Genomic DNA, 26,588 nt, shown 5'->3' with positions numbered 1-26,588 from the left:
CTATTTATACATATTCTAAAAAATGTCCTGGGCGCCTGGGTGGCTCAGTTGGTTAAGCGGCTGCCTTCGGCTCAGGTCATGATCCTGGAGTCTCAGGATTGAGTCCCGCATTGGGCTCCCTGCTCAGCAGGGAGCCTGCTTCTCCCTCTGACCCTCTTCCCTCTCGTGCTCTCTATCTCTCATTCTCTCTCTCTCAAATAAATAAATAAAATCTTTAAAAAAATGTCCTATAAAAATATTTGATTATTTTTGTCAAATATCTTTTCTGTTTCTGCCCCTTGACCCATCTCTTGTCACTGCTGTCCTTGAGCTGAAGCTGTAAACTGTTGAACTCAGTGTAAGCCCCAGGTGGTACTGATGCTCTTCCTTTACCTCAGTGAATACCAGCATCCATTACAATGATTGCAAAACTGTTGTAAGTCAGTAAATGTGTTGACTAGATGATACTTTGTTTCTCTAATTGAAAACCATTCTTAACATTAATCCAGAGTTTAGCAGTTCTTCTTCCTAGATGAAAATAAAAGTAATGACTGCCAATGGTATAATATGAACTGAATAAACTGTTATATGTGCATATGACTACACAAAATTTTTACATAATATTGTATTCTGTGTACATACACATGCACACATATGCATACAGATACACAGCACAGAACGGTTTTGTCATGTAATTTTCTCATATCACCTTCTGCCTTAGAATGTGAATATAAATGTCATACTATTAGTGGTCATGTGTGAAAATTGGAGAACTTTGGTGGCTCAGAAAGGATTCAAACAAGCATCTATAGTTGCTTTATGATTTTACCATTACTGTTTATGAACGTAAAAGAATCATTTACTTTGTATATGTTTAAATTAGTAAAATGGAATATATTTAAGTTAAATTATTGAGTAAAGAATTCTAATTAGAGTAGTAATTTAGTAGGAAAAAACTGAAAATATAGTTATGACATCTAGAAAATAGGAAATGTGATCAATCTTACTGATACTGGGAATTAGTTTTCTAAGTGTTTCTTTATAAAACACTTCTTAAATCTAATAGCGTTCATGTAATTAACAACCTGAAGTATGTATATTAAGTTTATCCATTAAAGTTAGCCACTGAGGCACTGGGGAATAATATGAGACTAATCTCCAAGAGTATATTTTTTTCCAGTTATAGATTTAGGTTATTAGAAAATAGCTTCCTGGTTTAGTAACATAGACATGAAATATGACTTCAAAGGATAGCTATGTACTTTATTTATTGAGACCCTTTTATTCTGGTAGCACCTCAAAGCTTTCATATTAATATATGACTGATACATCTAAGGGTTTGCATTTATTTTATAGTCTCTTCTAGAGGCATGAGTTTGAGTCCAATTTTTTACAAGGCCTTGAAAACTTATCCCTATTCCTATCACAGTGAAACTCATAAGCCTACAGGGAAGTATGGAATATAGCATAAAAAAAAGAGATTTGTAAATTGGTAGTGAGTCATGAAGTTTAAAGCGATTCTTGAGAGCAAAGAAATAAATATAGAATAAGGAAGTATAAATATTTTATATGTAAACTACCAGTGCTAGAAGCATGGAAACAGAGAGAAAAAATTATTAATATAAAATAACAGTTATTTTGATACATATAATTAATTTAGTATTTATAGACTGAGGAAACATGGAAAAGAAATAATTAAACAGATTACTTAATTCTCAAAATATGTATGGATAAAGTAGTTAGAAACTCAAAATAAACCTCTATTTCATCTCTCTAGAAATAAAATGGTTATTTTATAGAGAAAATTAATGTGTCCTACATTTTAAAGACTAAATTTCATAAACCAAAATTATTTCAGTGGTGTCTGTTAGCCTCATACATACCATAAATAATTTACTCACATGATAAATTGACCACATTTAGTATAAAAAATATATAGGCAATACTGTATTGTTTTATATACACTATTATATTTAATCATATAAGAAAAGTGGCATTGAAACTATTGGGATTTCATCAAGATAAAAAGCTTTTGCACAGCAAAAGAAACAGTCAACAAAACCAAAAGACAACTGACAGAATGGGAGAAGATATTTGCAAATGACATATCAGATAAAGGGCTAGTATCCAAAATCTATAAAGAACTGATCAAACTCAACATCCAAAGAACAAATAATCCAATTAAGAAATGGGCAGAAGACATGAACAGACATTTTTCCAAAGAAGACATCCAAATGGCCAACAGACACATGAAAAAGTGCTCAACATCGCTCGGCATCAGGGAAATCCAAATCATAACCTCAATGAGATACCACCTCACACTAGTCAGAATGGCTAAAATTAACAAGTCAGGAAACGACAGATATTGGCGGGGATGTGGAGAAAGGGGAACCCTCCTACACTGTTGGTGGGAATGCAAGCTGGTGCAGCCACTCTGGAAAACAGTATGGAGGTTCCTCAAAAAGTTGAAAATTGAGTTACCATACAATCCAGCAATTGCACTACTGGGTATTTACCCCAAAGATACAAATGTAGCGATCCAAAGGGGTACATGCACCCCGATGTTTATAGCAGCAATGTCCACAATAGCCAAACTGTGGAAAGAGCCAAGATGTCCATCGACAGATGAATGGATAAAGAAGATGTGGTACACACACACACACACACACACACACACACACACACACACAATGGAATATTATGCAGCTATCAAAAGGAATGAGATCTTGCCATTTGCAACAACGTGAATGGAACTGGAGGGTAATATGCTGAGTGAAATAAGTCAATCAGAGAAAGACATGTATCATATGACCTCACTGATATGAGGAATTCTTAATCTCAGGAAACAAACTGAGGGTTGCTGGAGTGGGAGTGGAGTGGGAGGGATGGGTGGCTGGGTGATAGACATTGGGGAGGGTATGTGCTGTGGTGAGTGCTGTGAATTGTGCAAGACTGTTGAATCACAGATCTGTACCTCTGAAACAAATAATGCAATATATGTTAAGAAAAAAAAAAGAAGATAGCAGGAGGGGAAGTATGAAGGGGGGGAAATCGGAGGGGGAAACAAACCATGAGAGACGATGGACTCTGAAAAACAAACTGAGGGTTCTAGAGGGGAGGGGGGTGGGGGGATGGGTTAGCCTGGTGATGGGTATTGAAGAGGACACGTTCTGCGTGGAGCACTGGGTTATGCACAAACAATGAATCATGGAACACTACATCAAAAACTAATGATGTAATGTATGGTGATTAACATAACAATAAAAAATTAAAGAAGAAATAAATAAATGGCTATGAAGTGGGAAAAAAAAGAAAAGTGGCATCGAGAAATTGTAATACTTTAAAACAGAAATAAGCCCACATATTTAATTGAGTATTTTAAAGATTTTACAGACTTTTTATTATCAGAAATTTCAATCATATTCAAAAATAATAAGAAAATATAATAAGGAACATGCATCCCAAGATTACTTTGAAAAGAATCCCAGGCACTAGGCCATTTTTTATAAATATTTAATTTTTTAAAAAGATAATGACTTAAAAAAACATAGTCAAATAACATTATCCCACCTAAATATTGAGAATAATTCCTTAATATCATAAAACATCCAGTGCTCAGATCAGGATTCAAAGTAGTCTGCACATGGCTATTGTTTTGGTACATCTCTTAGGTCCCCTCTTCATCTTTGTGTGTGTGTGTGCATGCCCTGAGATCTATTTGCTAAGGGAGCCAAATGCCAAAATTACTTATGTGCGGTTTCCCATATTCAGGATTTGACTAAATGCATCAATTTGATGTATTTTTTTTGTCCCCTGTTTTTATTCGACATTGGAAGTTCATTGTAGAGGCATGATCCCATCCAGATTTGATTATCCCATCCAAAAACAAAACAAACAAAATTAAAAAAAAAAAAAAAACCTTCTTAAATGAGATTGTGCCCTTCCATGGGAAAGGTATATAATCTCTGGTAGTCTCTCTTTTAATGACGATAGCACAAATGGTGGTAACTGATAACTTGTTAGGGACTACAGAATGCTCCTTTTCAAATCCTATCATTTCCTCTTTATTCATTGGCTGGTGTACTTGTGTGAGGAAAAATTTCCTCCCATCAAATATTTGGTTACTTTGCAGTATAAATTCTTTAGTGAACATTTCTTTCTCAAGCATCATTTTTTACACTTGTTTCCTATTGTAAAATTTGTGTGTTTGAGAAAGAAAAAACTTGTGAAAGAAATTAGACTCTGTCACATGTTTTCAAGTCTTCAAATTCTAATGAGCCTTAGAAGAAAATTCTAATGTTTAGACCATGTTAGTTGATAGCTAAGAAAGATGTTATTTTAAATAAATCTTAAGAGATTAGTGGAAGAATGTGTTTAGTTTTGTGTTGGATGGTTGGAGAAAAAATGAAAAAAGGGGGAAATGTAGGTGGTTATCTAGACCTGTAAATGCAATTATTTTAATTTCCATATGTTGAAAGACTATAAGAATGTGGTAAGTATCTACTAAAGTAAATGTACTAGTACTTCCCCTTTTCAAATCTCTGTGATTTCCTTCTTTGTAAAAAGGAATCAAACTCACATGGTATTGATTAGCACTTCATTTCTATACTAAATCTAGTGATTACATTTTGATGTAGCAGATTTTAACATATATATGTTCATCCAGCCTGGTGTTTTGGTTGTAAATTTGTGAATAGCTTTGTGACCTAGGAAAAGTAATGTATCCTCTCTGGATCTCAGTTTTGTAATATTTTGGATCTCTTAGTTTTCATTGTATTTGTTTTAGAAAGTAATGGCTGTGTGTTCTCTTTCATTTTTACAATTTGTGCATATATATGAGTAACTTTTTCATATTTAAAATTATATTGTACAGTATCAATGGCAATTAATTTTGTTTATTTTGTTTTGTTTCATTGCGGATAAATCTGGGGCAAGGGAAACATCTAATATATCTGAATATGAAGTCACAGTTGTCAGTAACTTCAGTCTCCTTAGAAAGTCTAAACACTTTTTAAGTTCATGGCTTCCATATTAAGAAACAATGATCCTTTATCTATAAATTTGCTTATAAAAAGAAGAATACCAAACACTAGGTTAAAATATCAAAGTATTTCAAAGAAATTCTACATGATCTTGAAATGAAAAGAAAAAGCAGTATGGACTGCTTTAGCATTAGCTCTCTGTGAATAAATACCAGTGATATTTTTGCTATCTATTAACTAAATGTTTTGTTGCTAAATAATTTTTCAGGAAACATTTCTGAAGGTAACCACAAATTCAGTATGTTCAACACTATTTACACATTGCAGATACTAATAAAATATATCACCCTTTTGTTATGACAATAAATCTTAAAATAAGAAGTAGAAATTAAAAGAAAATGTGACTAGGTTATATCAATTTTGAGGTGGGTAAAATTTATCTAATCTCCCCTGAGTATGCCCTCATGCCCTATTTATAGTTCTTGTACTTCATTTTAAGAAACTGTCTTAGATTCACAAAGTACTTCACAAAATTATTAGTGATATCCTTAAGATAGAAAGTCAACTAATTCAAAGTAAATAAATTATAAACATAACCAACTAATTATATTTTTACTTTTCATCATTTATTTTGGAGTTTTAAGAGATAAATCTTTATTAATATAATGCCTACTATTCACTAACTAGTCAGCCATCATATATAAATAGCTATGATAATTCTATTATTATTCATAGTTTTCTTCAAGTATTCTTCAAGTATTATATGCCCAAGTTTTCACATTATTAATATAGTAGCAATTACAAGTTTAATATTTAGCTAATCATCTATGAAAAAAATAGTATGAGCAACTATAATGTCATAGTTACAAATTGCTGCTTTTATTATAAGTGTGAAGAAATGCTGATGTCATATCTAAAAGTTTTCTCTGGTCAAAGTACCTTTATTTCCTTTCTTTTCATTTTAACTAAACACTAAAATTGCATTTTTAAGATAATTTTCAGTCACTTTTGGGTGGTGTGCAATGTGCACTTTACAATTGACTTATAATTGGGCTATGCTGACAATGGAAAATCTTACAAGTATTGAACATGACATTTATGACAGTATTGCTGTCATCTTGCCTTCTTTTATTGAATATGCAGGGAATTATAATTGGGCTAACAAGCCTGGTAGCCTGGCCTCTTTCCAATTATATTAACCAGCCTAGTCTAGTATTAGGTGCCTGAATACACAGAAACAGGCATAGAGCTTTTGTTTTCCTTTCTATTCTATGTTGGTTTCTACCCAATAATTTAAGATTACAATCATCTGCCTTCATGTAATGCTTGAGAACTTTCAATAATTCACCTCCATTCCCCTGAGAAATGTAAAATTTGCCTTCTCTATTTTTATTTCTCTATTTTTATTTAATTCAATATGAATCTTTATGCAATATTGGTTGTATCTGTTACATATTAAATACCAATTATTATCTCAAATATTTCTAAGGGGCTTTGGTAATTTTTCTTTCAATTCACACTAAAAATTTTAAGTGATAAATTTGAATTTGAAGCAAAATTTCTCTTCACATGAACAAATCAATACACTGCTGCATTGAAATATTTTCTTTGCAACTGAGGCAAATAGCGTTTTGCATATTTAACAATGTGTTTCAGCTTTTTGCAGTCTTAAAATAATAGAAAAGAGGAAAATAATTCCAAGTGATTAGAATATTTAAATCTACTAAACTTCTACCAAGAAACTAAAACCTGAATTTTAATTGAAAAACAAATAGAAAAATTAAATGCAACAATTTAAAAGAGCAAAGGAGTTTGCAGTGTATCATTTATTTGAAACACTGGATTCTATTGTTTTCTTTATCTTTTAATTTTTTTCTTTTTCCGGTTTCTTCTTATTTTAGAGCATTCAATTTACTTATGCATTTCCTTTCCATATAATCTCAACTCTTCCATCTGCAATATTTAAGGTCTTCATCTTTGTCGGGCTTTTTCTTTTCTGAATAGAAATATAAAAACAACCTGCAGAGCTCTCCTACAGAAACGAAACACCACTACAATATGTAAGGGACATGACATAGGATGTGCATTGCAATATTGTTAGCAGGAGAAAAAAACACTCTACAGACGACCTGATTGTTTATCAGTAGGGAAATAGTCTCACATTCATAGAGACTATGGGAATAGACACAACTGTTAAAATAGTGAGTTAGAATGCTTATGCATGGAGCACTACATCAAAAACTAATGATGTAATGTATGGTGATCAACATAATAAAAAATAAAAATAAATAAAATGGTTATTCCAACAATGAAAAAAATTACTTGATTAAAAAAAAAAGAATGCTATGCATCAACCTGGAAAATGTGAAGGAAAGCAGACTGAAAAGTAATGTGTATAATCCTGTTTGGGGAAACAACATACACAAAATATATATGTTACTGGCTTTTATAAAAACTGCAAAATTTATTTTTCTAAAAATAGCAAACTCTTTAGAGGTATCTATGCATCGTGTCTAGAAGCCTTCCTTTGAGTAAAGAACTCTCCTGTATGACTCTTCTAATTTCCTCATTAAGTGTACTTCTGCCCCAAATAGTGTTTGCCACTAGATATAAAGAAATTGAAATTTCTACTTCTTAATGGGGATAATGCCATTTAAAGTAATGGAGTTTTCTACTTTTATACCTATGTGGTCAACCAAATACCAAAGTACCAAATACCAAGTACCAAATAGCTGAAGTCTAGTGAATCATGAGATTTTGATTTGGCTTTGTAGACCTGATATTTGTAGTTCAGTTGGCAACTGAACTGTGCCCTAAATCCCAACCTTAGATCACAGATTTTGAAATCAGACACAGCTAGGATCAAATCCCAGAGTAGCTTCTTTCCAACTGTGTTACAGTCAGCAAGTAATTTGACTTTTCTAAGTCTTAGTTTCCACATCTGTGAGACAATGATAACAAAACTTACTTCTTTTTTTTCTCCAAATTTGTATTTAAATTCTGCTTAACACACAGTGCAATATTGGTTTCAGGAGTAGAATTCAGTGATTCATTACTTATATACAAAACCCAGTGCTCATCATAACAGGTGCCCTCCTTAATACCCTTCCCCCATCGATCCCATTCTCCACCCACCTCCCTCCATTAACCCTCAGTTTGTTCTCTATCTTTAAGAATCTCGTATGGTTTGTTTCCCTCTTTCTTTTTTTCCCCTCCCATCAGTTCATGTTATGTTCCTTAAATTCCACATATGATTGAAATCATATGGTATTTGTCTTTCTCTGACTGACTTATTTCGTTTAGCATAATACACTCTAGCTCTGTCCATGTCATTGCAAATGGCAAGATTTCATTATTTGTGATGGCTAAGTAATATTCCATCGATGGGCATTTGGGTTCTTTCCATAGTTTAGATGTTGTTGATAATGCCTCCATAAACATCATGGTACATGTATTCCCTACAAATCTGTATTTTGTATCCTTTGGGTAAATACCTAGTGGTGCAATTGCTGGATTGTAGGCCAGTTTTATTTTTAACTTTTTGAGGAAGCTCCATATTGTTTCCCAGAGTGGCTGCACCAGTTTGCATTCCGACCAACAATGCAAAAGTGTTCCCCTTTCTCCACATCCTCGCCAACATCTGTCGTTTCCTGTATTGGAAATTTTAGCTATTCTGACAGGTGTGAGGTAGTGTCTCATTGTAGTTTTGATTTGTATTTCCCTGATGATGAATGACATTGAGTATCTTTTCATGTGTCTGTTAGCCATTTGGACGTCTTCTTTGGTAAAATGTCTATTCATGTCTATTCATGTCTTCTGCCCATTTCTTAAATGGATTATTTGTTTTTTGGGTATTGAGTTTTAGAAGTTCTTTAAATATTTTGGATAATAACCCTTTATCAGAAATTTCACAGGCAAATATCTTCTCCCATTCCAAAGGTTGTCTTCAGTTGTGTTGATTGTTTTCTTCATTCTGCAGAAGATTTTTATCCCAATGAAGTCCCAATAGTTCAATTTTGCTTTTGTTTCCCTTGACTCTGGTGACATGCCTAGTAAGAAGTTCCTGCAGCTGAGGTCAAAGAGGTTGTGCCCTCTAGGGTTTTGATGGTTTCCTAACTCACATTTAGGTCTTTCATCCATTTTGAATTTATTTTTGTGTATGGTGTTAGAAAGTGATCCTGTTTCATTCTTCTGCATGTTACTGTCCATTTGTTGAAGAGACTGTCTTTTTTTCCATTGGGTATTCCTTCCTGCTTTGTCAAAGATTATTTGACCATATAGCTGTGGGTCCATTTCTGGATTTTCTGTTCCATTCTTTTGATCAATGTGTTTTTCTGCCAGTACCATACTGTCTTGATGACTACAGCTTTGTAATATAACTTGGGGTCAGGAATCATGATGCCTCAACTTTGCTTTTCTGTGTCATGATTGTTTTGTCTCTTCGGGGTCTTTTGTGGTTCTATACAAATTTTGGGATTGTTTGTTCTCGTTATGTGGAAAATGCCAGTGGTGTTTCGATAGGGATTGCATTAAATGTGTCGATTGCATTGGGTAGTATGAACATTTGAACAATGTTTGTTCTTCTAATCTGTGAGCATGGAATGTTTTTCCATTTCTTTGTGTCCTCTTCAATTTTCTTTCATAAGTGTTCTATAGTTTTCAGAGTACATAACTTCTTGAAATTGTCATTAAAATGTGGCAGATGTGTGGAAAACACTCAACCTCAGGCTCTGGCATCTAGTAAGCACTCAATAAATGCAAGGAATCTTATGGGTTAGATTTTAATTGTTAAATAATATAAAATATATTTAAAGTATATGTATTTCTTTAATTGAATTAACTAAAGTTGAGTTAAGGAGGGAGAAAGAAAAGATATACCACCCTTAAAAGTAATTTATGTAGTCTTTATGGTGTTTGGAATTTGCCCCGTGTGTCTCCTATCTATTTTACTCTTTCTTATTCAAAGACTTTAATCATATACTAACAAAATATAACCAATTGTCATTTTCTTAATTATAGATTCTATTCATCTAAAGTGTGTTGATTATATAATCATAAATATTACCTTTTTAGACTTTAACTAATAGTAATAACATATCTCTTTTTCTTACTAGACACTCTGTCTAATATCTAATATGTTTGTTCTCTTCTTCTTGTGCAATCTTTCCTTGGGACCAGCGGCTGCTTCAAAGAATAAAGTTAAAGGTGAGCTCCTATCCATTCTGCATGACTCACCGTGATTCATTTTTCTGCTCAATCTTCTAAGCCATCTTAATTGATGGAGCCAGTTCTCTTGGTGAAAATACTAGTTCAGTGTACCAACATTAGTCGTAAATTCCTATAAATATAAAAATGTATTATTTCAAATATTCAGTTTCTGATATAAGTCTATGTTTACAATTGTTTGTGAGTTTGTTTGTTTTCTTGTTTTGCTTCTCACATTATTCCAAGTGGAATACAGTGCTTTTGTGCACCAACATTTTGCCTGTTGACCTTAGTTCCCTTGAAAAAATAGTGAATTGGAAAAAAATACAGCAAACATTAAGGCTGATAGTCTCAAAAGTGAACAAGCCTTCTAGAATTATGTGAAAAGAAAAAATTATCCCTTAAAAATGAATATTATATACTGTATATTTCTATTTATGACTTTTCTTCCATTTCCTAGTTGCATTAAGTTTATATTTGCTAGAATCCTGGAAATATAATTTCATGAGGGAGGATGTGCTTGCCTAATGCCAGAATATCTCCCTGAAAGGAAGGGCTTTTGGCTTAATGTGTTGTTATGGTTTTGAAAAATAAAAATCAAATATACGTATGCTACTTTGTCATAGCTTTATAGTTTATATGTTTTGACCCTATACTCTCAGAGCAATCTATATATTTATTTTTCTTCTTCTTATATAGCAAATATATATATATATATATATTTATTTATTTACTTATTTATCCTTCATTTATCTTTCAAGTATCTTTCATTTATAGAGCAAACCCGCATTGACTGCATTGCAAATTCAGAGAGCTTCTGGAATACTGGAAAGAAGAATGTGTCTTGATTTTTTTTTTTCTTTAAGGAGAAAGGATTATATTCCAGAAACCATAGACTGGTAAATTTGACATTAAATTCCCAATAACATTTTAAAACAGACTCTTAAAACAGCAATTTACAGGTGTTTAGATAAAGAGAGTTCACTAGGAGTCAGCAGGTATTAGTAATGGCATAGAAAATTACCCTAATTTTCTCCCACTCCTTTTTTTAAATATGTATTGGTTATTATACCAGTATCTGAGGGCAATAGTTTAAACATAATATATCTGAATATCATCAAATCATGTAGCAACTACCCTTTCCTTATCTTTGCAGAAACTATCATTCTGAAGATCACTAATTCTTCTGTAGTGGTCAAAGTAATTTCCCAATCCTCTTATTATTCATCTTTTTTTCCGGCTGAATATATATTGCTTCTTTTGATTTTCTATTTCCCTTGGTTTTAGTGTCTCCTTATAGACTTCATTTTATTCTTAATTGTTCTTTGCCTTTCTTTCTCTCTCCTTTTCTATCTTACTCTGGAATATGGGTTTCTTTTAGGTTATATCTTTGATCCCTGAAAAGATCACTTCTTACAGTATTGGTCCAGCTGAATTCAGTGGAGGGATAAACTTCACCTCCTATAAACTAAAGGAAACAGCCATTTTCCGGATGGTTATGTACCCACAACCAACCTCCCTCACCACTGTTGACTGTTAAGAAAAAGGCAAATGATCCAATCAAATTCCTCTCCTGAAAAAAAAAAAAAAAAAAACTGAGAAAGAAGGAAAGAATGGTAAAACTGAAAGAGGCAAAAAAAAAAAAAAAAAAAAGGAAGAGAATTGAGTATCAGTTTTGTTATATTTTGTGGCCATGAATTTTATAGGTGGACTGAATAAGAAGATGAATTAAGTCTGAAAAAAAAAAAGCAATGTACAAAGAGTAAGAGTTAAGAGAGTGCGTTCATGGTGTCCAGTTCCCTTGTTTTAATATAAGGTTATATTTTATCCTTGCCCTTTGGGCTTAGGACACAGCTCTCTTTTAGTTAAGCTTTCTAGATAGGTTTCTCTTGCTTGCATGGAAAGAGACCAGATTAATATAATCACACCTCTTCCTCTAAAGTGTTCTTAGTTGATTTTAGTTAATACTTTTCTAAGCTTGATTTATTAAACTTCTATCTGATATTTCCATCAGCCTACTGAATATTTCTACTTGGATATCAAAACTGAAACTCTCTCCTTCTCTCTCTCTCTCTCTCTTTTTTTTTTTTTTCCAAATCTGAACCTTTGGGGTTTGCTGTGTCTTCTCATAAACAACCATTTGCCTAATTTCCTAAATGATTTCAAACATGTGTAATTCTTCCACCCTAATGGCCCCCATAACTGATCGATTATCAAATGGTCCTAATTTTATGGGGATAAAATTATTGTCCTAATCATGTCCTAATTTTAGCATGGGGATAGTAGCTTTTGCATGGATCCCTCTTCTTCAAATCACTCATTCCTCAGAGCTTTCCTGGAGTAGTTTCTAATTTGTCTCCTGCTTCAATTCTCAACATTATACAATCTATCCTGTATTCATATGTCACAGTAAATTCATATATCAGCAGTCTACAATCTAACTTGCATTCATATACCCTAAACTCATGTTTCAGTATGATCATCAATGCTTTGCCACTTAGAGATAATGAAAAAGATAACTTGGTGTTCCTAAAATTTCTTTGCATGAAATGATTTTATTTCAATCTATTATAAACTTATAGACTAACCGTATCATGTGATTAATATTGTTCCAGAATATTAAAAAATTTCTAAATGGTTTTAATCCATTAAATATATTTTTAGTCTTCAGTCTGATTTTCAGGCTTTATTTTTTATTCAGAATTTGGCAACTGTAGTGGGGATAACATTTTATGTCATTTCTTTCTATTACCTTTAATCATATAATCATTATTCAGTGTTCAATTAAAAATTAACATAATTATTCTGACTTTGCATAAGAATTAAAAGATAATGAAGGGCACTCAGCAATCTAAATTGAGATACATATGTGGTCTAGAGAAGAATCGGCATTTCAATTTACTGGATTTAAGTGATAGTCGTACATAATACTATTAAATAAATGATTTATTCAGGTGTAAATATAAGGTCTGCTATTCAATGAAAATAAAACATTTAGTATCCCAGGTTTTTCATATTACACCTTTTGAGGATGAATTGAAAGGCACAAAAGAAGCTGAAATTGAGACATTGCTTCAAACTATAGTTTTGTCTTAAGTGGAGAACCAATATTTCAGTTTGTACTATATAATATATGCTGTATTAAGAACTTCCATTCTGTAGTCAGACAGACATAACCTCTCCTGGTTTTTCAACTTACCAGATTTGAGCACCTGGACAATTTAATTATGTTCACTCAACATTCAGTTGTTAACAAAAATTATATGGGATAATGCATAAAAAGAGACTAACCTAGGAAATGGCACATAATAACCTCTCAGTAAATTTTACCTATCATTTATTGTTATCATCATTCCTATTATTATTTAAATGATGTCTGTGGAAAGAAAACAAATTAACATGTAGTCAAAACAAATCCGAAGTCTAAAACTTTTCTGTGAGTATCTGCAATATTTCATCATCATGATGGCATTCATATGTTTATATTAATTATAACATTAAAATAAACACAAAATATAACGTGAATGATCCCCTTAGGTATATGTATTTTTTCTTCACATTTAAATATTAAAATCCAAAGTCTATAAATGATATCATTAAAGAAGTTCAACCCAATAGCAAAAGAAAAGGAAAAAAATTAAGAAAATTATGTTACAGCGAGGTTTATATCATACTTAAAATGTAAAAATTACTTGCTTTTATTATCAGTGAAGAAATTGAGGAATAAGATTTATATAGTTTCCTTTTATTTTATTTTATTATGTTGTTAATCACCATGCATTACATCCTTAGTTTTTGATGTAGTGTTCCATGATTCATTGTTTGCCTATAACACCCAGTGCTCCACGCAGAACGTGCCCTCTTTAATACCCATCACCAGGCTAACCCATCCCCCCACCCCCTCCCCTCTAGAACCCTCAGTTTGTTTCTCAGAGTCCATCATCTCTCATGGTTCGTCTCCCTCTCCAATTTCCCCCCCTTCAATTTTCCTTACCTACTATCTTTTTTTTTTTAAACATATAATGAATTATTTGTTTCAGAGGTACAGGTCTGTGATTCAACAGTCTTACACAATTCACAGCACTCACCATAGCACATACCCTCCCCAGTGTCTATAACACAGCCACCCCATCCCTCCCACCCCCAACCATATAATTTCTTTTGAAAACATCACTCAACTCCTTTTGTTGAAGCTATGTTTAGATTTTAAGTTTAAAAGTATAAGGAATTATTCACTCTTGCATAACATCTACAAAATCTTCAATAAAAGTAACTCATCAAGAAACAATTATTGAAGCTTATGTTTATTTATTCCACACAAGGCTGATCTAAGGAAATATGTTGGGAATGTTAGAAATACAGCAGTCCCTCCTTCTCCACAGTTTAGCATTCCATGGTCTCAGTTCCAGCAGTCAACCTAGTCAGGAAGCAGATAATCTTCCTTCTGATTATTGTCAGGTCAATAGTATTCTAATGCTACATCACAATACCTGTGTCATTCGCTTCATTAAGTCTCATCATGTAGGCATTTTATCATCTCACATCAGCACAAAAAGAAGAGTGAGCATAGCACAATAAGATGTTAATGAGAGAGGGAGAGACCACAGTCACATAATTTTTATTACAGTGTATTGTTATAAGTTCTATTATAAATATTGTTTTATTTTATTATTGTTGTTAATCTCTGTGTCTAATTAATAAATTAAACTTTATCATAGGTATGTAGGTATGGGAAAAATCATAGTAAATATAGGATTCAGTATTATCTGTGGTTTCAGTAATACACTGGGGTTCTTGGAATATATTTCTTGCAGCTAATAGGGGATTACATGTAAGAGAATTTAAAACCATATTATGTCTCTATAATATATTCACTAAAGGGTTCAGGTGGAAGGTTGCTTTCTTAATCCACTTTCTACTTCATCTCTCTTCTCCAGGAAAATTGACAAAGATACTGATATATATGATAATGTAATGATGTTTTTAAATATAAAATGTATTGCTGCAGCCTTTTTCTAACTTTTAAAAAAAGTGGATAACAATCGTAATTATATAGCTAATACTTTCAATGTTTACTATGTGCCAGACATTACGCTAAACATTGTATATGTGTTTTCTAATTTGATCCTCACAAAACTCTTTGAGATAGATACTATTATTATCTTGATTTTTTTAAATTAGGAAGATGAGGCAAAGAGTTAAGAAATTTAAGTTCACAAAATTAGTTAAGAGGCAAGCCAACAATTCCAAATCAGAGTTACTGACTCCTGAGTTCTAACTTTTAATCTATTAAAGGCCTTAAAGATTTCAGAGTAAATTACCCAATATTACAATTCACCTTAATGTTATTTACTTATTTAAATATATTTATCTAGGTCCCATCCACCCAGGTAGGGTGGGGCTGGGAATGGGGGTAAAGTAGAATGATGATCAGTTGTTATTAGGAAGAAATAAATTGGACCTACCTAGTGGGACCTACCAAGTGGCAAGGGAAATATTCTCCCAGTAGATTTTTTATTTTTCATTCTTTTTAATTCTTTTTCTTTGGGTCTCTCATTCATTCACCTTATGTTAACCTTACTCCTCACTTATTCTCTCTTGAGAAAGTGAGGAGGTAATCAGTTTCTCAATAAGAGGAATAGTGTTCTAGAAAAACTTTAGGCATAACTAATGTGAAATGCTGAAATCAGAAGAGGGTAACAGGGTTAAAGAATGTGTTCATGAAAATTTTATTGAAAGATGATTCAGTGGGTCAAAATGTAGATAACTTTTCTTGTTTTTAAATTGCAGCTTCACTTAATATATTTTCTCGTTTTTATTTCTCACTGGATAGGGGTTTTGACATGTATTTGCTCTGTGGAGTATCTTATTACTTACTCTTGGACAACTGTCCCTCTTCATGTTGCATAGTACAAACCAGTGTGGGTCAGGATGGAAAGACCCCTCTAGATACTCCATCCACAAATCTAAGAGAATATTATTTTTCACTTGATTTAATGGAGTTTCATTTTCCCCTGTCTCTCCTTTATTCTTGAAATGAAAATAAAGGTTTGAGCTCTCCTGTGGACATGTGGGTAAATATAGCTCATTTGCAGGGTACAACTTTATATAGCAATTAGAAATTGGTTTGTGTTGCCACTTTAAGTTTATGTCCTCATTTCCATCATAAATAAATCATTGTAATGTTTTTTATTCTATCTAAACACATCTCATCCAAAGGAAAGGATCTTCTGGGACTCAATTCATTCAATTGGTTCATGTCATTCTATTATGTTAATAAAATTGGTATTTGCTTATTCTACAGCTGCTGTGTGGAGTTTAGAAAGTCTGTAATTAAAATCCCAAGGTTTGTGGCTTCTTACAGGTTTCTGAGCAAAAAAAAATCTATTATAAGGAGAAATACTGTGAGCAGTGTTTAACAGTTGGGCATTTCGGGGCAGTTTCAAGAGAAGTGCTATAAAGCCAACAGTTAAATTACGTTAAAAATAAATTCTAATTTATATTTCAAGTTAGATGGAGTGATGGTTATATGTTTTTAGTGGAAAAGAATCATTTGACTTGAAATCATAATATAAAATATTTATCACTAGCAAAGCACTCTATTAACAGTTTTAGAGATGATTATCAGAGTACCTGGGTTTTAGTATCTGCTCTACTATTTATTTGTTTGTTCATATTAGTAAGGTAAGGATAAAAATATCAGTACTACCTACCTTATGGAATTTTAATGATAAATAAAATGATTTTATAATGTTATACAAAAAGAATATGTGAAAACACTTTTAAAATAGCTAATTGATATCCAGATGCAACTAGTTATTAATTAAATAAAGAATAATCACATAGCCAGGAACTTGATATTTAGTAATAAATAAAATGTGGCCCTTGTTCTGAGCCCATGCCAATGATTTGTGTACATGGAAAGACCATTTTATGCTTTTTCTTACTGAACGTCTTTGGAAAAGGAGTGAACAAGTGTTTTTTTAATTTAATAAATTTTTAGTAAATGTCTATACTGTGCCGAGATATACTGGGGAGAAAAAATATTGCTTAGTTTTGACCTCATGAGGCTTTCACTTATTTACTCTTTCATTTATTCATCCAACATTGCCAAGGACAGCTGCAAATATATCAGTGAGGAAAAAAAAAAGTTAGTTATATGCTATAGTATATTGCAATATTTTAGCATTATGAAGAAAAAACAAAGCAGAGGAGTAAGACAGGCAGGCAGAGTAGAGAAGGGAGGAGAACAGGGAGATGAGGCAAGCAGGAATTTAGAGAAAGAATTGATGCTGAAAAAAAAAAAGAAAGAAAAAAAAAAGAATTGATGCTGAGAGACCAAGCTGAGGTGATCTGGAAGAGCAGAGGCTGTAAGGCAGTGAGGAACCTAGCTTATTCAAGAGACTGGGTGAAGTTAGAGAACTGTGAGCTAGGAGACTAAATAAGAGAGAAATTGTAGAGGCAATGAGGACCCAAATCATGTAGGGATATTTGTTTTGATCTAAGTAAGATGAAAAGCCACTCAAGTTTGAGCAGAGGAGACACATATGCCGATTTAGTTTTTATAAGATCAGTTTGGATGTTCCTTTGAAAACAGACTACAGTGAAAGCCATTAGCAGACTTTTCCAGGAAACCAGGGGACAGATGATGGTGGCAGGCTGGAGTCATAGCATTGGAGGTGGTGTGAACTGATCATTTGAAGTCAAACCTAATAGAATTTTTTTTCCTGGAAGTGTAACAGGATAAAAAGGATGAAGCGTAGGATGATTTCAATGTTTTATTTGGTGAAAATTTTTTTTGCCTGAAAAACTGGAAGGACACAGTTACATTTATAAGTTGGAAAAGACTTTGAGAGGCACAGGGTAAAATAGTGGAAACTGTCTTGAATACATGAAATTGGAGATCCAAGTGACAATGACAGGTAGAAATTGGCTATATGAATATGAAATTCAGGAAACAGTTCTGCACTATAGAAAGAAAATCTGGAAATTGTTGTCTGTGGATAGTATATAAAGCTATGAGACTGGATGGATTTACCTAAGACATAAGTGTGTTTAGAGAAGAAAACACAAACTGTAGGACTGAATTCTTATGTGCTCAAAACTCAAGAACAAACGGATGGTGAGATACAAGCTAAGGAGTCAGCAACTGAGTTAAATGTTCCTGATAGATGAGACCTGAGAATGTACCATTGGGTTTATCAATGTGGAATCACTGGGGACCTTGGTAATTGCCAGTTAGTATAAAATACAGAGATTAATCAAATATTCACCTGAAGAAATGAAAATTTACTACTGTAAAACAATGGCATAGTAGTTCAATGAGATCTGATTACAGAGACATTTACTTAGTAGAAGAAAGCTCCAGGGAAACCTTCTTGGAAAAAGTGATGATCAGAAGAGAATTACAGAACTAATCAGAGCTAAGTAGGTGAAGAAAAGAGGGAAGAACCTTCCAAGTCAAGGAATGGCAGCAGGAGACTAAAAGCCAATATAGTTTCTGTGGAGGAATCAATGAGAGCAAGTGTCAAAATAGCAGTGGATATCAAATCCAAAATATCTTTGCCAAGACCAATGCCAAGAAGTTTACCTCCTATGTTTTCATCTAGGAGTTTTATGGCTTTAAGTCTTATGTCCAAGTCTTCAATACATTTCATGTTGATTTTTATGTAGAGTGTTCATTAGTGGTCCTGTTTCATTGTTTTGCAGATGGCTATCCAGTTTTCCTAACACCATTTATTAAAGAGACTATCTTTTCCCCATTGTATATTCTTGTCTCCTTTGTGAAAAATTAACTGACCACATATGTATGGGTTTATTTTTCAGGTCTCTATTCTGCTCCATTGATGAATGCATCTGTTTTATACCAATACCATACTTTTTTGATTACTATAACTTTGTAACATAGTTTGAAATCAGGGAGCATGATACCTCCAGTTTTGTTATTCTTTCTCAAGATTGCTTTGGTTATTTGAAGTCTTCTGTGGTTCTGTACAACTTTTAGGATTGTTTATTCTATTTCTGTGAAAAATGCCATTGGACATTTTGGAGGGATTGCTTTGAATCTGTAGATTGCTTTAGGTAATGGGGGCATTTTAACATCATTAATAATTCTTTGAATTATACATATTAATTCTTTGAATCCATGACCATGAATATCTTTCCATTTATTTATGTTGTCTTCAGTTTCTCTCATCAATGTCTTCTACTATTCGGTATACAGATCTTTTACTTCCTTGGTCAAATTTATTCCTAAGTATTTTATTATTTGTGATGTAGTTAATTCTTAATTTCTCTTTCTGATAGCTTGTTGGTACATAGAAATGCAACTGATTTCTTATATTAATTTTGTATCCTGCAACTTTACTGAAATCCCACACAGTGCCTTGAAGTTTCTGTTACAAAAGATTTTCCCCATTATAAAAGCAATGAAAATCCATTTAGGCATTTTAAATGGAGATAGAGACAGAAATGAGGGGATAGTCTCACATTTATAATTTGAAAGAATTACTGAATGCTCATGAAGAACAAATTAGATGAGTTACTATATATATGACAAAGAGACAAACTGAATTATCTGGAAAGTTACAATAGTTTATGGGAAAATCAAGGTAGTTAGGCCTAGAGTATTTATTTATTTATTTATTTATTTTAAAGATTTTATTTATTTATTTGACAAAGAGAGAGAGAGAGCAGGAACACAGCAGGGGGAGTCAGAGAGGGAGACGCAGGCTTCCTGCTGGGAGCCTGATGTGGGGCTCGATCCCAGGACCCTAGGATCATGACCTGAGCCGAAGGCATATGCTTAACGATTGAGCCCCCCAGGTGCCCCAGCCTAGAGTATTTAATGGTAACATCAGGGAGAAATAGATTTGAGAGAATAGAACATCCTTTCAAGAATACATTTGAGGGGCACCTGGGTGGCTCAGTCGGTTAAGCGGCTGCCTTCAGCTCAGGTCATAATCCCAGGGTCCTGGGATCAAGCCCTGCATCGGGCTCCCTCCTCAGCGGGGAGCCTGCTTCTCCCTCCCCTTCTGCCTGCCTCTCTGCCTACCTGCTCTCTCTCTCTGTATCTCTCTGCCAAATAAATAAATAAAATCTTAAAAAAAAAGAATACATTTGAAACATTGAGCAGAAAAGCAAAAACAAAAATAAAAACCTTTATCCATGAGTTAAATCAGTCCTCTAAAAATTAAAAAGGGTTTAAAATACTTTATTATTCTTCATTTCTCTTCATTGTCACGACACTGCAGACCTAAAAGCAGAAACCTAGAATGACAGTCCTGATATTGTCAGTATGTCAGCCCACAGAGAAGTACATTTATATTGTACCATGGTACAGAAGTAAAAGTAAAGGATAATTGTAAATTATAATACCAGGGAAAAAAATAGATAACATTTTCTTTTCCCTAAAATAATACTATGTATACTATTGATCCTTATATTTGAAATAATTGGACAGTTTCATATGCCTAAATACTTCCGGGGGAGGAAACTTTAAAGATTTAATTATTTATTTAAGAGAGAGAAAGCATTAGCGCAAGCAGGGGGAGGGGCAGAGGGAGAAAGAGAAAGAGAATCTCAAGCAGACTCCCTGCTGAGTGTGGAGACTGAGGCAGGGCTTTGTCTCACGTCTCTGAGATCACGATTTGAGCCAAAATCAAGAGTCAGATGCTTAACCGACCGAGCCACACCCAGGCACCCCAGGAAACTTTATATTAAAAAAAAAATCAAGAAAAACACACTAAAATTCGTATAAAAAATCCACATTTTAATTGTACATACTAGTTGGCCCTATTTTGGACATAGCAGATTAAAAGTTACCTATAAATTTGATTTTTGACTAGAATTCAATTTGAAGTTATTTTAGTGATATCAAAGTAGTAATAAGATTTGTGGCATAAGCTTCAAAATGTTTATTAATTTACCTACTGAGGTGTTTTTCCATCCTGGCCAAACAAAAGCCACCTACTGGCAGAATAGGATACCAGATTTTTTCCATATAATCTTTTCTCCAAGATGGAACAATCATCTGATGGGAATTGAGTTCATTTAAAAATGCTGTCTAGATACAAGGCAGGAATACTGTTCGGACAATATTGAACAATCACCAAATAGTCCATGAAGTAATTATTTGCCAGCTCAGCCAGAAGTCATCTTGGGAAGGGCTGTCAAATCTCTTGGCTGCGTAACCAGACTTTGGGAATCCCAATAATATGTATTCACAGTTCAGTTGCAACTAGTTTGTGGTAGTGTATTCAAACTGAAGCTGAGGGATCAGAGAGATAGTATTTGTGTATATTAGGATGTAGATTCCCCTACAAATAGAGATGGATGTTTCTATGCAATTTGATGTTTGACTCATTAAAAACTTTGAATTTGCTTCTCTGCAAATAAAAAGTTACTCTTCCTGCATGAAATAGTTCTCTGTTATAAATGGGAGAGATAAATTTAGATTTAGGTGAAATATAGCTATACAGCTGAAGATAGATACATAGATTTTAAAACTCCTTACAAGCTTTTTGGAGGGTTAGCAAATACTTTGGGATTTTTCACTCAAATCTTATTTAATGCATCTGCCATGGCCAAGAGGTCATTTCGGCATGATAATCTGACTCTATATTTATTAGAGCAAAATAAGTATTTAATGAGCATTTCTTCTATAGCTATCTCAATAATCATAAGATTTTAAGTCTTAGTCATTTTCAGGAGATTTCTTAAAATAAAACAAAAGGAAACACATATACCCGTAGCCTAATAAGTGATATACAGAAAGAAAGCTGTCCTTATAAATTGCAATTGTTCTATTTTAAAATCAAGCACCTAGAAATGCATTTAGTGACACACTAATTCATTCACATTTAATTATTCGCACATTCATTTCCAAAGTACCTATTGAATTTAGGTGTAAGTCACTAGTCAAAAATAGTGATAGTGTATTTTATATTTTGGAATCAAATCTAAAATCTTAATAGACATATCACTCTTTATGATTTAAAATAAACTATATGTAGCAGCAAAAATGTGTATGTTTATAATCTAATTTTAAAAGACTACATATGATTTTTGCAAAAACTTTCCCCAGGAAAATAAACATTACAATTTTGCCCTAGAGTATCCCATTTATCATTGACTTCCTTATAGCAAAAGGAATAGAAAGTTGAATTATCAGTTTATATATTCTGTTATTAAACTTTGACTAGTAGTGATTTACATACCAAAACAAATTTTGAGGGACTAGAGTCCTGCTGCTTTTGTTGTTGAAAAACTCCCTGTAGTCTTAAAGGAAACTGTCACCTTAAATTGAATTGGAGTATGGGCAGTAAATTTTAAGATGTCAATCATATTATTACTTCTAAAACTGGTAGAAAGATGAATATACTAAGATATATTTTCTGTTACTGAGTTTTAAACAAATTAGATGAGATTTGTTTTCTTTTAAAATTATATAACTGCTTTAGCTTCATCAATAGTTTGTGCAAATATAAATGACAGATCTGAAATTAACTTGGGCATACAATTGAGGAAGAGAAAAAAGTAATTTGAGGAGAAATAATAAAGTGGCTGGGAAATGAATAAGGTAACAATAAAATTTTTGAAATACATATAAAATGCAAGTTGCATTCATTGTAGGGAACAACAGTTTCAGAAAGAGCTTTTATTTTGAAAGACAAAATTACTATAATTTTAAATATCAAAGCATTTATAGTAACAGGTGAGGAAGTACTAGAATAGATAAAACTTAAACAATTGTCTAAGTATGAATAAAAAATATTATTTACTGCTTGGGCACCTGTGTGGTTCAGTCGGTTAAACGTCTGCCTTCAGTTCAGGTCATGATCTCAGGGCTCTGGGATTGAGTCCCACTTCGGGCTCCCTGCTCAGCAAGGAGTCTACTCCTCCATCTCTCTCTGCTCCTCCCCTGCTTGTGCTCCCTCCCTCTCTCTCTCACTCTCTCAAAGAAATAAATAAAATATTAAAACAAAACATTATCTACCTCCTGAAACAATGTTATTGGTAATTTGAAAAAAACACCAAAGACATGTCAGAAAATCAAAATTTAAAAATGTAATGTGAATTCTTATTATCAAATTCTGTGAAATGTGACCCCAAAGCCTGTATTCAAAACAATTTTTTTACAGTTATTGAAAGTCATATGCAAAGGACAGATGTGATCTCTGATATGAGATGAAAAAAATGTAATTCTTACTTTTGCAAATGGACTTAGTTTAATCAGCTAGTTTTACCTTGGAAACAGGTCTGCTATGAATAATAGTATTAGATGTGAAAGAAAAGCCAAACGCAATTAATATAAAGGTCAAACAACTTAAAGGAAAGGAATTAATTACATACACATTCTAGTTGGAATTTAGTTGGAATGGATAACCAGATTAATAACATTTCATTTTCTAGGAAATGTGGTAAACTAGTCTGTGTATTTTTTGATAGCTTTATATAAAAGGTGTTATTCCTGCTCACTTTATATTATAGACTGTTTTACTCTTCTAACAGTTAAACAGTATGCTGTGTTTGCGTGCCTGTCCCAAGGAAAACTATAATAGCATTTGATCCAATAGCTTCAGTAATAAATCATGTATAATGAACTCTTCCTGATGGTGTGGGGATCAAATAACTAACATTTTCCCACACTAATTCTAAATGTTTGCTTTAAGTGACCATTGTTTCAATCGATAGTGACTATTCTTCAGGTTTGTTATCTGAAATACTTTAATTTTTGCTTCACTTTGATAGTTGTATTACCATTACCAGTTACACTATCTTTTTTTTCCGTCTTTTTTGCTTTTTTTTTTTTTTTTTCCATATTTCTTCTTGCTTGGGACAGCAATATGAAGCCCTACTCATCTTCTTCTTCTATCAGTACACCAGTTTACCACCAGTTTTTTTTTTTTCAAATTACCATAACAATTCACATCCCTAGTTAAGAGTTTCAAGTCCCTACAACATTAGTTGACTCCCTTAGATGAGTTGTTCTTTTCCTGCACAAGGAATTTGCCCCACAACCCTCCCGCAAAGTACATGGAGCCAACCCCCTTCTGACTCTCTAAAACAGTTTGGCATTTTCCCAGAACTGATTAATTCCTTACATCCGATGTTAATTTCTATGTTCCCTTCTTAATCATATCCTCTATAGTCAGAGCTTGACTCTATACTCATCTGATCTAGCAGCTTTTTCCAGAAGAGTACAAATACCCAACAGTAATTCTTGTTCAGGAAAGAGTTCTCCTTCCCTTTCTACAAATTGAGAGACATTTTTAGGCTTCCAGGTGCCTCCCAAACAGTACTGAGATACTTAGTATCAGTTATAGGATTTAATTAGATCACACTATGGGCTTTGTTCAGTCACATTATAGGTATTAATAGCCCTACGCAAAGAAAAGTTTGAAATTCTTCAACCACTTGACCTGAGTGAGCATCTAAGCTGTTTCAATATCATTTATTTTAGTGTAAGGAGATATAAATTCAGCCAATAGCTGCCCTGTTTATATTTTTGAAATCTCTCCATATAATTGGTAAGTGCATTAGTGAGAAGTCAGTTGCTCCTGTCTTAGATAATTTATGTTCCCCAGGAGAAAAAAATAGAGTGACTACTTGGTATTTCATTGCTAAATAACAAATTCTCTCACACAGGGAAAATTCCCTATCTATGCCGCTGTCACCTTATATTATTCAAGCTGGGATTTAAAAATCAAATATGCTTGTTACTCCACCCATTTGAGTTGTATATTTTACTCTTTCACTCAGAAAATAAAATTGGAAGAAAAGTACATATAATTTACTTTTCTTAAAAAATTGTCCTGTAGACAACAGAGACAGTTAGAAACTACTATTTCATGAATCATTTGAATTATAAGAAAGCATGTAGTGAATTTCTAAATCTAAAACACTTCTTTTTACAAATTATCACTTGTTAAAAATTCTTCAGGGGTATAAGATATGCTTTTCCAGTAAGTTGACTACCTCTTATATGTTAAGCAATGGTCTAGCAGCTAGGAATATAAAGGACTTTGTCTAGCAGTATCTAACACTCTCTCATTTCCTATTACCAATTATAGAATACAAGAGCCCACACTGATATTTTCATGAATTTTAAAATGAGTATATTGTTATTTTCCTTGTTAGAGGTTCTGACCATTGATCGGAACCAGCATTATGATAGTGTCATCTAGTGGTTCCTATGCCAACTCATAGGCATTTGCCTAGAGAGGTATTCTTTTATTTTCAGTGTGTGCATTATACCTGATAAAGTATTCTGTAGATACTATGCAGGCATACCTTTCTACGTATGTTAACCTCTCCTGAGAACTTGTGTTGAAATCCACTATAAAAAAATATTCTCAGTAGATCACTGAATATAGTGATCTGGTTGTGTCTGTCTCTCCATTCTAAAAAAAAAAAAAAAAAAGATAAACCCTTACAAATAGATGGTAAATTAAGTTGAATTGATATTTGTAAGTTAACTGTCAGTGACTTAAATTATAAATTTTATTTCCTTTGTGGTTTTTGTTGATAGTATTTGAGGGAGTAATCATTTAGGAGAAGAAAGGAAACATAACCTGAGACATCATGAAAAATATTTTTGTAAAACGGATCCTTTGAAATTTATGTCAGTTTTTCTCAGTAGCAATCATAGCATGTCTGAAATCTATCTGAAATTTATCTTTCCACATTAAAAAAAATATTTAACCACAAATATAATTCCAGTGTTCCAGTTGGCAATCCGGTGGCACTCTTTGATCCAAAGACAAAGGCCATCTATAGAATATAGATTACACTTCCTGATGGTGGCATGTTGGAGTACTTCTCAAGTTCCTATCCAGCACCAATCTGTTTTCTTTAAAAGAGAATATATTTTCGTCTGAGACTTTTTTTCCTCTGACTGCTTGTTATATACACCCTTCATTGATTTAGTTCTTTCTACTATGTGATTGCATTTTTCTTTTTCTGAGTCTACCAATTTCTGCAAAGTTATGGCCTGAGCAGCTCATGTTACTCTCTGGGTGGTTTATGTAAATAACAATAATAAAAACCCCTGAAGCTTCATCCCTGTTCCCAGTGGTATCCCACTGACCTCTTTTCAGCTTGAAAAGGTTCTATCTATGGCTGATTTTTTTTTTCCTTCCCACTGGCAATTTTCAGACTACTGTGCTTCTTCATCTGATTTCTTGACTCTTTCTTGACTTAAGAATTAATTATTGAAATGTATCAGATGCACTCTGAAAATGTCAGTGTATTTGGTTGGATTTACTAAAAAGCACAGCTTTTCAACCAACATGATATTGGAACTGAATTTCAAGTAGTGCCTTTCTCCACATATCCTTTTCACAGGCAACACAAAAACATAATGCAGATGATCTATACCATCTCTGAAAAGGTTTGTGCTGTAGAAGGCCATTTGTCTCT

The 26,588-nt window shown here is 33.0% G+C and overlaps 1 protein-coding gene across 6 annotated transcripts in view; it reads left to right on the top strand.

Moving 5' to 3' along the window:
* The window catches only part of CADM2 (cell adhesion molecule 2), a 1,065,941-nt gene that overhangs the window by 739,560 nt on the left and 299,793 nt on the right, over positions 1-26,588 (top strand). For 3 of the 6 annotated variants that reach the window (XM_027585369.2, XM_027585366.2, XM_027585370.2), the window contains exon 2: positions 10,140-10,166. The exons of the other annotated variants lie outside the window; for them this stretch is intronic. In XM_027585369.2, the coding sequence (XP_027441170.1) occupies positions 10,140-10,166 (27 nt within the window). The remainder of the gene's footprint in view (positions 1-10,139; positions 10,167-26,588) is intronic. 6 annotated transcript variants of the gene reach the window in all.

This window comes from Zalophus californianus, chromosome 1 (assembly GCF_009762305.2).
Source record: "Zalophus californianus isolate mZalCal1 chromosome 1, mZalCal1.pri.v2, whole genome shotgun sequence".
NCBI classification, from domain to species: domain Eukaryota; kingdom Metazoa; phylum Chordata; class Mammalia; order Carnivora; family Otariidae; genus Zalophus; species Zalophus californianus.
The sequence above is the reverse complement of the archived record's forward strand: the minus strand, read 5'-3'. Positions and strand labels throughout refer to the sequence as shown.